Below are 16,495 nucleotides of genomic sequence, written 5' to 3' on the forward strand. Positions count from 1 at the left end.
TGCGTACACATCTACTAATTATAATAATGATATAGAAGAGAAGACTAATTTCATTATATGGAAGAAGATGAAAATATTATATGGTAATAGAAAATGGAATATTGAAAATATTATACAAACGACATTACGTTAACGTTTTTGTTTTCACTTTTACAACAATATGGCAAAGCAGTACCACAAACACACATGTGTTTCACTCTTAATTACGTAAACCACTCAAATCATTGAATCACACAAGATACGGAATATTACATACAATAGTTACTGGAGGGCATAAGTATAATTGGCAACACTGTAACTCTTACTCCTTTGAGTCATCTTGTGATTACGCCCGAAATTAATCAAAGGACTTGTCTCATCAATTCTCTCAAACCTATGATGATCATCACAACTTCTCACACTCTTAGCCTTCCTCAATTTCGTGGACGGCCCATGGCGCGTATCAGCGGTCGTACTCCTAGCTGATGCGGATCTTACAAGTTCAGCTACACGATCCTCTATGGACCTCGCAGAATTTTGGGAGTGGCTTGCGCTGAGACTTCGTGAGAGAGAGCTTACGGAGCAGACTGGTATTCCCAAAGACATGGCGCCGCCAAGGTCATGGGAAGATAATTGGTTCATGCTTTGTATGTACAAGTCTCTAGCTTTCACCACCATCTTTATGGGAACCTTCATGTACTTGCGTAGTCTGCTCTCTTTTTTCGTGCTCATATTTTTCTTACTAAGAGATTCCAAAGTTTCTCCTTTCCAAAACACACAAAAAGAAAGCTGTATTTAAACATAGATAAAGAGAAGCTAGCTTAGTATTTACAAAGATTTTTTTTGTTTGGAAAATTTAACAATTTATATCAAACTTAAAATATGGTTGATGGCACTTGCGTACGGAGATGCATCATACTATTTAATAAGTATAACACGAGGTTTTCATTGATTAAATTTATATATATATAACATGAGATGTTGAGAGTTTGATGGAATCCATACTAAAAAAGCTAAATTTTGATTATGACAACAAAATAAATGTTATCTTACTCTCAATTGGGGCGCCTGTTTAATTGTAACCCCCAAATTATTAGACCCATTCTAGTATTTTTATATTATGTGCAAGAGAAAAAAAAATGTAAACTCAACAGTTGACTTCAAAATATGAAAATAGAAGATGTGGACATTATACCATGAAAATAATTGAATATCACAGCTATACTAATACTTAGAGACAAATTAACGTATTTGAACAAAGCAAATTTATCATATATAACAATTTCATCGTTTCCAACGAGATCAGGATTATATTAAGCTTGAAGTAATGTAGTCTGAATGCAAAGTCTGCATTGACCAAACAAAGTTATTGGGTGGTCCCTTTCTAACTAGTACATGAGCTGTCACGTTGAAATTCCTTTTGACATGATGAAAGCTAGATCGATAATAGTTTAGCAATCCAAGCTTGTTTTTAATCATGTTTAGTATTGAAACATCTTCATATCTCCTTTCAAACAAACTTAATTGCAACCCTCTTGATGTTTCGTAAAGCCATACAACTATTATACCTTCTACTTCAACGCTTGATATAGTCCTGAAGTACCTGAACCCTAATAATTTGAAGCTCTTTGATGATCCCTTAACATTCATCTGCGACAACTCCTCGTGATGCTGAATCAGAGATAGCATAGTTGCATTTGAACCATCCTATATTTGGTCGAGATCAAGAGTAAGATGAAACAAGTGGTGTTTAAAGTGAGTTATGCGGTAGCAAATTCGTATGGTAACTTGTCTTTCAAAGTAGTCGTAATCCATTCATAAACATCCACATGCAAGTTTAACTCTTGCTGTGTAACGTTTAAGTTAACCTGTATTTTTAATGATTAGTGAATCCTATATTCTATATAGATTAATGATATGCCTAATGTTTTTCCCTGTGCTTTAAGATAGAGAAAATAGAAGGAAATCTTTGATAATCATTATATTGATACTTATGTCAGACAAGTAACCAAAAAAAAAGGGTTTTTATCTATATAATAAGTACACTTCTTTTCAAATTCAAATCCGAAGGCTATTGATACGTTTTCTTTTTTGATACGTAATATTTCTTCTCATCATTACAATAACAAAATCTCTCGTGGACGGCGTTCTTTATTCTGTTGGACCAAATTAATTGTTCAAGGTGTTCCATAATATTCCTGTCAAACACATTATAAAACTAACAGTACAATATTGAGAACACACTCGTTGAAAATTTCCATCATATTCACTCATGAGCATAATTTGTAAATAAAGGAAACTCACACAAAAAAAAAAGTTCTCAAAAGTCAAACCATTGGAAGAGTCAAAAACCAAAGGCTTGACCGGCCTTGAAAATGTTGCACATGAATCATAAATTCATACTATATATGTGAGATCCTACACATTCAAACTTCACCTCCAGAAATATTTGCTTATCCTAAAAACTTTCATAAATCTGTAATCTCAGGCGTTCATGTCTCAGAGTTACCTTAGTGCCCAAGAAACTAATACACTGACAACAAGAAATTACCTAATGTCACTCCATTCGACCAGAAAGCAACCTTCAAAGCCAATGAAGAGGCCTGTATCATCGCCTTTGAAGTCCATGCATCCCCAGGTTTACCGAGTCGAGCCAGCAAACTTCAAAGAGTTGGTTCAGAGGCTAACTGGTGCACCTGAGCACGATGATGTGGTTAAACCCTTCAAGAGTTTTGATGATTTGGCAAATGAGAGTTCTTCATCATTAGCATTTGATTTATCATCCTCATCATGGGGAGATTTATCACTTCAAACTCCTGCAAATCTCTCCAGATGGTAGCTTTTATATAGGACATAACATTTTATTTACTCTTGCAGGTACTTCCATTGATTGTAATTCTCCACATGCCTATTATGTATTAGCCATTTAATAAAACGAGAAAGAAATATAAGAAAGTAATGTTTATTAACTTTTTAATGGTAACTTGTGGAATAGTAGAATGAACTATTCTGCAGAACTTTACGGATTTTTTTTTCAATCATGATCATATTAAATCGGTTTTTTTTGGAGTCTATAGCTTTGATTGGTTAAACCTTTTTTTTTTTGTAACCAAATAATAATTTGAACATTTCTAATTTAAAACATATTTTAAACTCGATTCTATACTATATATAATTATATACATGTGGTATTTTGACACTTCCATTGAAAGAATTAATCAGTGATTCTATATACACATATATATAACTTGTGGAAGTAATTTGAAGTTAACGACAAATAATTAACCTAAGGGTTATTCATGTCTATAGATATAATCAAGATGAGCCGTCAATGTTCTTCTCGTCAAGCAATCTTCGTCGTCGTCTTTCTCGCATCTCTCTCCCGCCGCTTCATATAATTTTGAATCCATCATTTCCTAAAATGTAATTAAACATATATGAATCAAGAAATGAAAATATACCAATTACGTATAAAATCTACATTATAACCGGGTATGTAGTATATATGACTAACCAGACTAAGTATGTCGGCCGAAGATATTGTGAAGGAGGGGAAATCGGCCGGTTCAGGGCGGGCGGTGCACCTTAGCGTGGTGGTGCAACAAAGGACGAGAGCTACCATGAGCAAAGTAGAGAGATTATCCATTTTGTGATTAATTTTTGGATATTGACACCAATAATCACCAAACAATCTTTATATAGAGTCATTCTTGGTTAACTATATTCTTAATGTATTCTTTATTTTAGACTGTTTTGTTCTTATCTTTTATTTTGTCAGTGTTCTTATCTTTTCCACACACACAAAAATAGTAAATAAACACACATATATCTCTTTACTCGTCCTGGGAATAGGAAAAGAAGAATATATATAGTTTTCAACATATTTTTTTAGTTTTTAGTTTGTTGAATTTGATTAAATCTAGAGTATGCTAATAACTTTCTAAATATTAACCATCAGACCAAAACAATTTAGCTGTGTATATAAAAACTATTTCAACAACAACATGTACATCTATTTTTCTTCGAAAGTAACTAATTACCTTGTCTTCTTTATATTGAAACATATGGAAGTCGATCGTGGGACGCATGAATTCTTTTGCCACTGAGTATTGGCTTGGTCACTTGAGTGGAGCGAAGAAGATTGTGGCTGGACCGAAACCAAATTAATACACATGATAATGAATATCAAAAATGTTGATGTTAATCGAGAGCTCTTGGTCTAGTGGTAATCAGGAGCAAAGTTACATTGGCGCTTCTGGGTGCAAGTCCACCCATAATGTTTTAAGAACATAAAATAGTTATGACTGAATTAGCTCAGTTGGTAGTGAATGCACCCAGTGGATCTTATGGTAGGGATTCCATGCACCCACAATCACATTTATTACATATATAATATATTTTATCAGCATTATGCACCCATTAATTTATTTTTCTGGCTTCGTCCCTAATGATAATGGAACTCTAGCTGGAGTGCCTGTTCTGGGTTCGGATTGTCTTAATCACCTTCCCGCTTATATCTATGCGTGTCCAAATATAAGGTTTTGTGGGGATTAGTTTGAGTTTACCGTCAGGGATCCCCACGAACATCAAAATAAACAAAGCAAAAACAAAAATGTTGACGTGTTACCTAATGTAAAATCAACGTTAGGCCAAAATTACCATTATAAGGCCTTAAATATAATTTTCTTTTTGGGTTCAACCTGTTCTTATGAAATTCAACACCATCAATAACGTGAACATCACAGAGTCACATGTGGATTGGTGTTTCATTTTAGTTACTTCAGCCCATGATTCAGCAATGACCATTAGTACATTTTTTGTCGTAGTCATTAGTACATTAATCGCAATATGTACCACTATATAAAGTTATTTCCCGAGAAAACGATCGATCTTTACTGTTGTAAAGAAAAACAAATCGACGAAAGTTACCACGTCATGTAGCAATATTATAAATAACATTTGACCATTTGCATGCATGGACATATTACATCTACGTGACACACGGTCCGTATATATATATAGTCGACCTATACTTGCAAAGAACTCTAATGACGCACCAAATGACGCCACGCGATAAATCTCAACGAATACACCACCACAAACATATAGAAAACAAAAGATATGTCTGCAAAGGTGAAAAGCCATGATTAATTAGTGGATTCTCAACGTACTTTGCATCCATTTACGCTTATGTATACACGCACACACATAAAAAGCATGTATCCTGGAGATGAAACTGACGTTGGAAGGCCAAAAAAAAACTTATAACATATTAGTTACGGTGCGTGGCTCTTTTTTGGTTTTAATCAGTTACTAAACATCAAATTTGCAACTCAGTTTCTTAGAAACGACAGACGTTGTTAAAGATGATTTAAAGGCGATAATGTTGCCTGTTAACATCCATTGCCAAATATGATTTAGCGACACATTTAGGTTTTACCAATTTACAAAATGTTGTCGTTATATGGCTTGGTTTTGTAGTGGTTAATAACTTTACATGCGTTATTTGAATTACAATTGATAGAAAATATGTAAAAGATAGTCCCATACTTTTGACTAAAGTTTTTTCCCCTCGACTTTAATTAGAGATTTAATAAAAGTTCTTTATCTAAATATGACCTAAACCGTACGTAGCCGTCGCATATACTAATCTGTATGTATAAATCACCAATTCAACATGATCCAGATTATATACATCTCAAAACTGAAATTTCTTTTCCTCAAGCATAGGGAAATTCGTTAATTAGCAGAAGGGCAAAGAATCAAATGTATATATTCTTAATGATTCGCATGGATCTTATTAAGATTAAATCCAAGAGGGTATAAATAGAGATTGTACATATATATGTCTACAAATATGTAAACGAAGTATTATTGTAAATTTATATTTCTCTAACTGTTTTGATGGGAGATTTTTAACTTAGAAGTTTGTAATTATATAACCCGTACATAATAAATAGTATGCAAATGTGCAATGGAATGTTGATATAATTTTATACTGTAATAAATAAAAATTGGGATATTTTCAAAAAGCCAATATGTGAAGCTTTTCAATTGGACATTAAAGTTTGATTTCACATGAGACCGAACCAAAGACTTACGATGAGCACATTCACATAATAGCATAACTATTTATATATACAATGGAATGTTGATCTGTATTATAGTAAATGAAGTTGGAATTATTAAAAAGCTAATATATGAAGCTTTTGTATTGAAATTAAAGTTTGGTTTCACATGGGATCGAACCAAACATGAGTCTGGCTGACCATGAAAAGGTTCATGTCGAATAAATTAATTAAGCAATGTATATGTAATTGTTGGCCTCTACTTTATTATATATGAGATGCATGTGGCTGTTGCTCCACATATATTTTTCTAATATTCCTAAATGAGCTAACTTAATGTATTTTCTGATATAGTTTTTGATTAATTGTCATATTAACAACAAAAATATATTTTTATCAGAAATGTATACTTCACTAAAACTTCAGATTTCTCCGTTTCTCCATATTAATCAATTAAAATAAGAAATCTCTCAATTATACTTTGAGTCGGCATATTACTAGTTTATATTTCAATGTTTCCGTGAAGCAAGCAAGTATATATACTTTTTTGCTCGTAGGAGTGTAGGATATAGGGTTCTTTACAAAAAGCATTGGTCTCATCTCTCGTGCAAAGCACCAGTTTGCTTCAGTTAATTGGAAAGTGTTCCTTAGATTCTTTATTTCTTTTCGGTTTGATTAATTTTACTCCACCCTTTGTCTACCTTCTTTTTCTTTTTTAGATTGAAATGATGATTCTAGTCCCTCTCCAGTGTCCATCCCGTGTAGAAAGAAATCAAAAATATTTTATTTTTCTTCAACAAAAAGAGCTCCATCGTGGCTGTAAATATCATAGCAAGTATATGTTCGCAATACATCTGTTGATGCGATGCGATGCGAGAAAAAAAAAGAATTACGATCAATGAAGTTAAAATGCTCGTGGAATGTTTTTTTAATGTACTAGGGTTTATTTTTTTAATGCTCGTAGGGCGGGATATTAGTTAATTTGATATTCATTAAATGCTCGAGTTGAAATTTGTTTTAAGATTCAAAAATTTGGTTATCTGTTATGTCTTACTTATTAGTATGCGGTGGTATAGTTGTTTTTCGATTATTCTTGCTTTGATATTGTATCAAATTAACTAATTGTCCAACTCATAATTATAGATGTACAAATGTGGATTTGTGATAAAGTTTGATGACAATACTGTTTTTTTTAATTCTTATTCATAGTGATGTGTGCATGTGTCAGAAAGAGGCCTATAACAATTTTTATGTTTTTATGTATGGATTTTAAATATATATTATTTTGTATAATGTATACTTGCTTTACAACATTTGCTTGTAGACTAAAAAAATTATTCTCTATATTTTTAAAAGAGAAAATATTTAGTCTAGAATATAACATGGACATATGTATTGACTATTTATAGAAGTTGGGTGTTATTTTAAAATGACATATGTATAGAGATTTTTAAATCATTACTTCACTGGCACAAAACATTTATAACTGTAAATATTTTCTTTTAAAAGCAAAACTAATAAAAACGTGTACAACAAATGTATTTTGATATATATTATATGCATCAAGTTATAAAGGTTGGAAACATTGCAAAATTGTTTGGAGCAAAGTTTTTAACTTCACGATCTTCATCTTGATGTCAGTTCAGTGTCGGCCCTGGTCACAAGCAGAAGAAGCATGGGCTTCCAGCTGGTACACGATAATAAGTATTTTCGCGGTCACATATTTATAAAAAGTGACTTTAGCCTATTGGTTCTAAGAGAAATTACCAGCGCTAGAGGTGCTGGGTTTCAATTACCCTTAACTGCATTCATTTATTTTGGCCATAAATATAAAATGAGACACGTGTCACTCTCAGAACGCACGAATTGATGATGTGGCTTCACGGGAGAGAGGCGAACATTTCTTAATATAATACATAACGTTGAAAATACATTATTACTGATCACTAAAAAATTATGTTAGTAGTAATAAAAATGAAATGACAACACATTTATTAAAACCATAGAACGGCACGCAATAAGGTATTATGTAATATAGAAACTACAAATTAAATATGCTCAACGCAAACACACATAAAAATGAGACATCATATTTGGATATATTTAAATAAATAATTTTGAAATTACTCAAAAGAAACTAAATTATTAAAAATTACTTAAAAGAAACTAAATTATTAAAAATTAATATACAAATAAAACTAAAGAAATATTTTGTAACGTCAAAATAATAAATGAATAAAAATATATTATGTTAATAAAATATATTTTAGATTTTAAAGACTTCTAATTCATGTAATATTACAAAATTCAAAATTTGTTTATTACAATTATTATTTTACCATTAGATATATTAAAATAATATTCTAGATCGATATTCAATTGTCAGTTTTCAACTATTACACGTAAAAGATTATTGTTCAGTACGCTTTTTTTAGAAAAGAGGGTTTTATATTTTAAGTAGGTTATTGGAGTACTTTTTCTTTTCGTGAATTTATTCGAAATGAGATTCCGATCTTTTAAACTAAGGCCTTGATTGGTAGAGCATTAGCATTAGCAGTAGCAGTATGCTATAGAAGCAGTATGCTGCAGGCGTTGTATGCTTTTGTTAAACTGTTTAATATGATGATTGGTATAGCAGTATGAGTATGATATTTAAAATTATTATAAAAATTAGTATATAACATATAATATATTTATTTTTAATGAATATATTTCTAATATATATAAATATATTAACTTATAAAATTAAAAAGATATATAATTAATTTATTTTATTTAACAATTTAAAATTTATATTATAAAATATCTATTTCTAAAAATAATTTTTCAATTTTGAAATAAATTAAATTATATTTTAAATGTGAAATACTATTTTTTTTAAAAAAATATTTTTTATTGGAAATTAATTTTAGAAATCAAAATTTTATATTCTGGATATAAAAATAATTTTATGATATTATTAGATAAAATAAATGAATTAATTATATATTTTCTTTAATTTTATAAATTATAAATGCAAATGCTCTTCTAAAAGCTTCATCTGAGAGTATTGGCTAGAGAACATTGGCTAGAGAGCATTTGGAGAGCATTAGCATTTAGTAAATGCTTCGCTAATTGTTTTTCTGACAACTGTTGATTGGATAATGTAGAGCATAATGTTATACCAATCAATGCTTAAGATAATTTATGTTCTATGCATAATTATATTTTTTTACATAACTCTAAAATCTCGGACTTGATTCTTTATATTTTATTAGTTAATTGTGTTACATATAATAGAAATACTTACTTCAAACTAAAAAAGAAATCAAATTTAAAAATTAGTTATATATAATTTAATATACAAAAATTTAAATATAAATAAAAATGATAAATATAACAACTTTAAATATATTATCTGCGCGTAGCGCGGATAAATGATCTGGTGTTCATAAATAACTAATTCCAAAGAAAATTAAACAAAGTATTCAATCTTAATCTGAAAAGTAAACCTTTCTAGAAATATGTCATTCTTGAATTAGTCTGTATAATATACCAAACGTGTGAAATGTCGATTGTTTCTTCATCACTAAGGTATTACAGACGTTTGGTTATTTAATTTCAAGAAAAATATTTATTTTTATTTTTGCTATACGGACCCCAAACGAGCAATGGTGCCCCACAAAATATTTCTTGCTTTTACAAAGTTGGCTCTACAAGTTTTTAAACCCGCCATAGTGCAACATGACTCAAAAGCTGCTTATACAGTATAATATACGGTTGTATACCGTATTTTAAAGTGACTAAAATACCCCTGTTTATTTGTCCATAAATATCAAGCTCCAACAATGCAATTCTTCCCTTTTCCCCTTCTAATCTCTCTCATCTCTCTACTAGGAAAAAATAAGCAATTATGTTGTCCACTGTACCGGCCTTTTCCATGTCTGAACCGGGTTTAGTTAATCAATTTCAGGGATTCCAAACCGGGTTCACTCCTTGGGAATGGGACTGCTCTGATCTCTTTTCCGTTAACCAGCTGCCTCTTGAACCGGCCGTTCCCAGTCCATGTTTTGCTGAATCCGACTCTGGTCTCGTCAAAATTAAACCTGGTTTTGATGGCATCAAACCCGGTTCTGATGAAAATTATACCGGTTTCATCAAAACTAAACCCGGTTTTGACGAAGCCCAAAGTTCCCACGGCGTACCAGATGAACCGGACTCGGACGACCCAAAACAATGGACAGCCATCGTGAGTTTACACTCGGGAGAGCAGAATCATAACCGGAATAAACTAATTCAACCCGAGATGACCGAGGAGAAGAAGAGGAAGAGGATGGAATCGAACCGGGAATCAGCGAAACGGTCGAGAATGCGTAAACAAAGTCACATTAATAACTTAAGGAACCAAGTAAACCAGCTCGACTTGGAAAACCGTGAGCTCAAGAACCGGCTCCAGTTATTTACATACCAGCTTCAACGAGTGAATACAGACAACATCCAGCTCGTGGCGGAACAAGACATTCTCCGGTTAAGATTGTCGGAGATGAGGCGGATCCTGATGATCAGACGACAACAACAATGGGGACTCAATAACCGGAGAATGATCATGACTGAACAAAACCCATCTACGATCATGGATCATATGATATATATAAGTAAATAATAAAAACAAAAAAAACTAGAACGATACCATCAATCTCTTTCTTTGTCTCTCTATCTCTCTATGTAAATGACATTGAAGGTTTAGGGCAGAGGAAAACAAAGTTTTCGAGAAGGAGAAGAAGATGAAAAAGTTTTATTTTTTGTAATCTTTTTTTTTTCCACTCTCGTAGGAAGTGATCGTTGTCGTGTTATGATAAATAACTAAAAGAGTTATCACATTAATGCAATGATATAATATTATTCATACTTTATGGGAAGCTTTTGTGCGCAATGACAGCAAAGTAGTTTATTTAATTTATTTTTTTAATAAGTTGAAACATTAAAGTAATTAACAGGTTACACGAATAATTAAAGGGTAATTAAAATAAGCTATCCCAATATTCATTTAAATATATATATATATATCATCACAATGTGGGAGCCATGTTACTTTATCCATTAATCATGTCGGCCCAAAACAAGATTTGGTTCTGAAAGCCCAATAGGAAATTAAATCCTCAAGTCCATATATGTTTGAAGAGCACCTAAACCCTAACCTTCAGTGGAAGCCACAATTACAGAGCGAAAAAAACCCTAAAAAAGGATCTGACCAAACGATTCAAGAAACACAAAAGAACAAAGCAATGCACCAAAGAAACAAGATAAAATAAATAAGGACAGAGCTTTTAACACTTTTCCTCCTCAGGTAGTGTAACGGAAGTTGTTGTTGCTCTCTGCAACGGGGCTGTTAGAGAGTGGACAAAACGTCGTTGACTTTTGCAGAACACCTGTAGGAGAAGATCCCAGCGTGGGGCTGTTCGTTGTGCTGTTGAGTACTTCACCTAGAGGACCTCCCAAGGAGTTTCCCCATGAGATTGGTATCCAAGTATTCACCTTTTTGAGTGTTGTTTCCTGCTCAGACTCCTGCGATAGCCTGAGAGGTGACAGAGTGGTTTTGTCTTCACCAGTGGAGGAAGGAGATGATGATGATGATGATGCTACTGGAATTGACATTGAAAGCTGCGTCCAGTCTGACTTCAGCTCTTCGGGCCATGAGCTGTGGTTGTGCGGGTTCACCAATGAATCAGAGGATATGTGTCCAAACTCAAAAGAGCTGTTGTTGTTTCTCGGTTTGGGAGATTCCTTGGGTTGCAAGTTAACGGTGGATGGATACACCTGGCTCTGGACTCTGCTTTGCAACAATACGTAAGTAAGCTACGAACATGAACCACCAAATAGGCAAAGTATTGAAAGATACTCTACCTATTGTTAGACGGATTGATGTATTGAGCTGCGGTGGTGAGACTGCGGTTACGGTTAATACCGCCAGCAGCCACGGACTGTTGCTGCGCTGTAACCGCTTTGGATGCAGCAGCAGCAGCAGCGGCGGTCTGGTTAGATTGGACTTCCACAAGCTTTCTTGAACGGTGACGGCCTCTGTTGATGTGTCTTTCACAGTATTTCTGATCAGGAACAGCATCTCTTGAGCACCTCCATTTCTTCCCATCTGTTCTACGGCATCTCCCTGGCTCAGGATCCATGTTACCTCCTGCAAAACCTAGATGAAAAGTTCCCCATCCAACTGCACCAAATGCCAAACAAATAGTTTTAACCCCCAAGAGCCCCAATCTTGAAAAAACCTTTCAGGAGCAATCAATGTTTTTTTTGAACTAAATTTCCCTAACCATTTTTTGTATTACAAACTAGTTTTGCCCACACACTAAACCCGTTAAGCTAGTCTGTTTAAAAAATACTTTAGGAATCAGTTTCCCTTCCTAACCAAAATCATGAGAAAGTGAGGTTCTCCTTTGTTGCTTAAATGCCGGGACTTTTAAGAGCAATCAATACAATGTTTGGCATTTCATCCAACTGCACCAAATGCCAAACAAATAGTTTTAACCCTTTTGAGCACAAATCTTGAAAAAAACCTTTCAGGAGCAATCAATGTTTTTTTTTTAATGAAATATATTAAAAATCGACCCGTTTTTATAAGCCCGATTTGAACAAAATTTTCCAAACCATTGTTTTGCAAACTAGTTTTGCCCACACACTAAACCGGTTCCGCTAGTATGTTTAAAAATACTTTAGGAATCAGTTTCCCTTCCCAACCAAACCAAAACCATGAGAAAGTGAGGTTCTCTTTGTTGCTTAAGATGCTGGGACTTTTAAGAGCAATAAATGCTATGAAAGGACTTTGCACCTAAAAGTCTTTAAAAAAAAAACAACTAGAGACACAACAAAGCATTGGCAACAAATCTTGGAATCATGATGATTATCAATGACACTATATCAGCAAGTAGAAAGAAAGGGAGCTTACAAGAGCTAGGAGGCAAAGATCCATAAGGGAAAAAGGACTTCTGGATAGAGATGAGCAAACTAGAAGGAACAGGGACATTGGCTGTGATATACTTATAGATCAACGCCTGTTGTTCTAGCTCAGCCCATTGAGTCAATGTAAAAGGTCCTTTCCCCTGCATGCTCATCATCATCCCACCACAACCATATCCTCCTGCATTTTTCCACACAAAAAAAATTGTTTAAAAATAAAAATAAAAAAAACTTTGAGATATTTACATAAAAACCCATTTCACCACATCTAACTTAGCAGACCTCCTGAGTAGCTTCTATATTGAGGTGGGAACTGGTGGAGAAACGGCGAGAGAGAGTTCTTGTTATCCAAACAGACATATTTACTGAAGTCTTGAGCTTCTGGTTTGTCTGAGAAGCTAAGCATTTGTTCTTGTCGGAGAGAGTCAGAAGCAGATCTCATAAGTGGGAACCCCAACGACTTGCTGTAAGCAGCTGCGTAAGGGGAAGACAAGCTCTTGTCTTCTGCCATTGTTGTTGTCTTTGCTAGCTTTGAGCTTCGTGGCAAACCGGATCTGTCTTCTTTCAGATCTGGTGACCCATTTACATTACTAGTAACCGACCCGGGAACATGAGTCCCAATATCCATATAAAGAAGTGTAAAAGAAGTAATAATAAATAATATAAAAAAGCTAGATAATGACTTGAGAGAGAGTTGCCATGGGGAGGAAGAAAGCTTGAGCAAAGATGAGAGAGAGAGACGAGGGAGAAGACCGAGGCTAAAGTTTATTTTTGTTTTTATAATATTATTAGATTTTTGTTTTAAAAATATGATAATTGGTTGGGAGAGATGAAGCTTTGGGAGGAGACAAGAATGGTGTACTTAAAAAAAAACACATTCCGGATCTCGGACATGTTACAACATATTTATCCATGCTTTATATTTATGGTACAACACATTTAGTTATGATTAATAACGTTAATTTATCGAAGCGGTGAACATATTTTGATTTGAATAATTGTAATTTTCTTTTGGGTAAAAAATAATTGTAATTTGTAATGCCATTTTTACAAGAGTTTGCAAAAGGAAACAAAGGGTATCTATCTTATTAAAACTCAAGTACAAAATTGGAGTGTTTGGAGACTTGAATAGGACTATTAAAAGAATTTGGAGTGTTTGGAAACATGAATTGTAGTCTTTTAAAAAAACATTAATTTTGTTTGGAAACAAAGATAGTAGTATTAAGAAAAAAAGTAATGGGCTTATGTTATTAAGAAAAATTAAAAGTCCATCATATTATAATAAACTATCTATCTGGGCCAGATTTAAAATATACGAAAATGAGTCAATCTAAATGCCTAAAATTTTTTATTTTCTAAACTAACCATAAAACAAAATTTAAACTTTATACACATATTTCAAATCAAAATAATAATTTAAAGTTGATTTATATCAAAAATTGATTAAAAAATAATACATATATTCAAAAATGAATTTTTACTAAACTATTTTTCAATAACCATTATAAAAAAATATAGTCAATATATATAATAAAAATATAATACAAAGCCCAATTTGAAATACCAACTCAAATTATGGTTTTTATATTTTATATTAAGTTTTAAAAATATAATATATATAATTATTTATATGATGGTACGTATAAAATACTATTAATTATATGATTACTTATAGGATGGTCGTATAAAATACGATTAATTATATGATGACAGTATATGATATATAATAATGAATAGGGATGGGATTTCGGGCACCCATACCGGTTTGGTTCTGATCGGTTTGTGTTTCGGGTTTTCGGAGTCAAAGATTTAAGCCCCGTTAGGATGTTTCTAAATTTTGGTTTGTGTTTGATTCGGATCTTTGCGGGTTTGGTTCGCGTTTGGATAATCCATTTAAATTATTTTAAAAGTTTTAAATCATTATCTATTTTAAATTTCTCAAAATCTATAAATAAAATAATATATTACCTATAAATTTGAATAACATATGTCAGAATACCTAAGCTTAACATATCAATTGGCTTGATTTAAAATTTTGGATACGGAACCAATAATTATTTTAAGTATTTTTGGTGATTTGAGTATACTTTAACTATTGCAGATATTTACTTTTAACTATCTATATATATATTTTCAATTATTTAAACCAATTTAAAAGTATCATTCTTAATGTTTTATATACGTTAAATCTAAAAATAATTAATATATATATATAAGTATATAAGTCTATTTTTAGATAAATTCGGGTACCCAAATACTTCGGTTCGGATCAGATTTGGTTCTCTAAATAACAAAATTTTGAAAAATTTGAATATTTAATCAATTTATGTTCGGGTTTGGTACTATATTTTCGGATCGGTATCGGTTCTGTTCCTTGGATTCATTTTGTAAAACCCTAATAATTACATGAAAAACAAATATCAACATATTTTTCAAAATATACATCCGCGCGCCTGCGCGGGTCAAAATCTAGTATACTTTAAAAGTGAGTGTATATGTACAACGTATGTCTAACATACACTTTAAGTGAGATTTGTTTTTGTTAATTGAAAGCAAATAAAAGAATTGTCCTATTCAGATATTTATACTTGTATTGAGTGGAGTACCAAATATTTATCAAGATTCACGTGGTTCCAATGATATTTTTGGACCATCTTGGTCCTCTCCCCGTGGATTTTTGTTATTATGGAATGAGTAATTCTTGGGTTCACCCCCTAGGGTGAACCTCTAGGTTCACCAACCAATAGTGTTTGAGTATTTGATATTTGATATCTTTTAAAAAAGGAAACAACATTGAATTTCCAAATAAGATTATCTTTTTAAAATAAAACAATAAAAATACATAAAAATAGTTACAAAAAATAAATAAATAAATATTTTTAAGTCTTCAGCAAAATACTAAACCCTATACCCTAAATCTTAAACCGTAAACCCTAAACCTTAAACTTTGGATAAACTCTAAACGTTTGAAAATCTCAAACCCTAAATCATACATTAAAAACTAAATTTTAATAACACTAAACCCTAAATCCTAATCACTAAACCCTAAACCCTTGGGTAAACCCTGAACCCTTGGATAAATCATAAACTGTAAATCAAAAATATTTAAAATTAAACTCTAGAGATTATGATTTATCCAAGGGTTCAGGGTTTACCCAAGGGTTTAGGGTTTAGTGATTAGGATTTAGGGTTTAGTGATTAGGATTTAGGGTTTAGTATTATTAAAATTTAGTTTTTAATGTATGATTTAGGGTTTAGGATTTTTAAACGTTTAGAGTTTATCCAAAGTTTAAGGTTTAGGCTTTAGGGTTTAAGATTTAGGGTATATGGTTTAGTATTTTGCTGAAGACTTAAAAATATTTATTTATTTATTTTTTGTAACTATTTTTATGTATTTTTATTGTTTTATTTTAAAAAGATAATCTTATTTGGAAATTCAATGTTGTTTCCTTTTTTAAAAGATATCAAATATCAAATACTCAAACACTATTGGTTGGTGA

General features: G+C 32.1%; 4 protein-coding genes across 4 annotated transcripts; 2 read left to right on the forward strand and 2 right to left on the reverse strand.

Moving 5' to 3' along the window:
* Positions 1–106: 106 nt before the first annotated feature.
* LOC103862574 lies at positions 107–2,473 on the reverse strand. Its single transcript, XM_009140277.3, has one exon. It carries the CDS (start codon positions 709–711, stop codon positions 262–264), a length of 450 nt encoding a protein of 149 aa, XP_009138525.1. The 5' UTR covers positions 712–2,473; the 3' UTR covers positions 107–261.
* Positions 1,714–5,092, forward strand: LOC103862576 (VQ motif-containing protein 29). Its single transcript, XM_033287480.1, is given in 2 exon segments — positions 1,714–1,734; positions 2,423–5,092. Coding segments are annotated over 2 exon segments (417 nt in total). The 3' UTR covers positions 2,819–5,092.
* Positions 5,093–8,236: 3,144 nt separating this feature from the next.
* On the forward strand, positions 8,237–10,939 carry LOC103862577 (basic leucine zipper 63). The gene has a single exon (XM_009140279.3). The coding sequence runs from the start codon at positions 9,940–9,942 to the stop codon at positions 10,687–10,689; it is 750 nt and encodes a 249-aa protein (XP_009138527.2). The 5' UTR covers positions 8,237–9,939; the 3' UTR covers positions 10,690–10,939.
* Positions 10,940–11,151: 212 nt separating this feature from the next.
* Positions 11,152–13,623, reverse strand: LOC103862578 (growth-regulating factor 2). Its single transcript, XM_009140280.3, has 4 exons — positions 13,278–13,623; positions 12,985–13,176; positions 11,931–12,249; positions 11,152–11,856 (listed from the first exon to the last, which is right to left on the reverse strand). The coding sequence occupies exons 1-4, from the start codon at positions 13,621–13,623 to the stop codon at positions 11,370–11,372; spliced, it is 1,344 nt and encodes a 447-aa protein (XP_009138528.2). The 3' UTR covers positions 11,152–11,369.
* Positions 13,624–16,495: the final 2,872 nt, after the last annotated feature.

The sequence above is a fragment of the Brassica rapa genome, chromosome A03, assembly GCF_000309985.2.
Source record: "Brassica rapa cultivar Chiifu-401-42 chromosome A03, CAAS_Brap_v3.01, whole genome shotgun sequence".
NCBI lineage: Eukaryota > Viridiplantae > Streptophyta > Magnoliopsida > Brassicales > Brassicaceae > Brassica > Brassica rapa.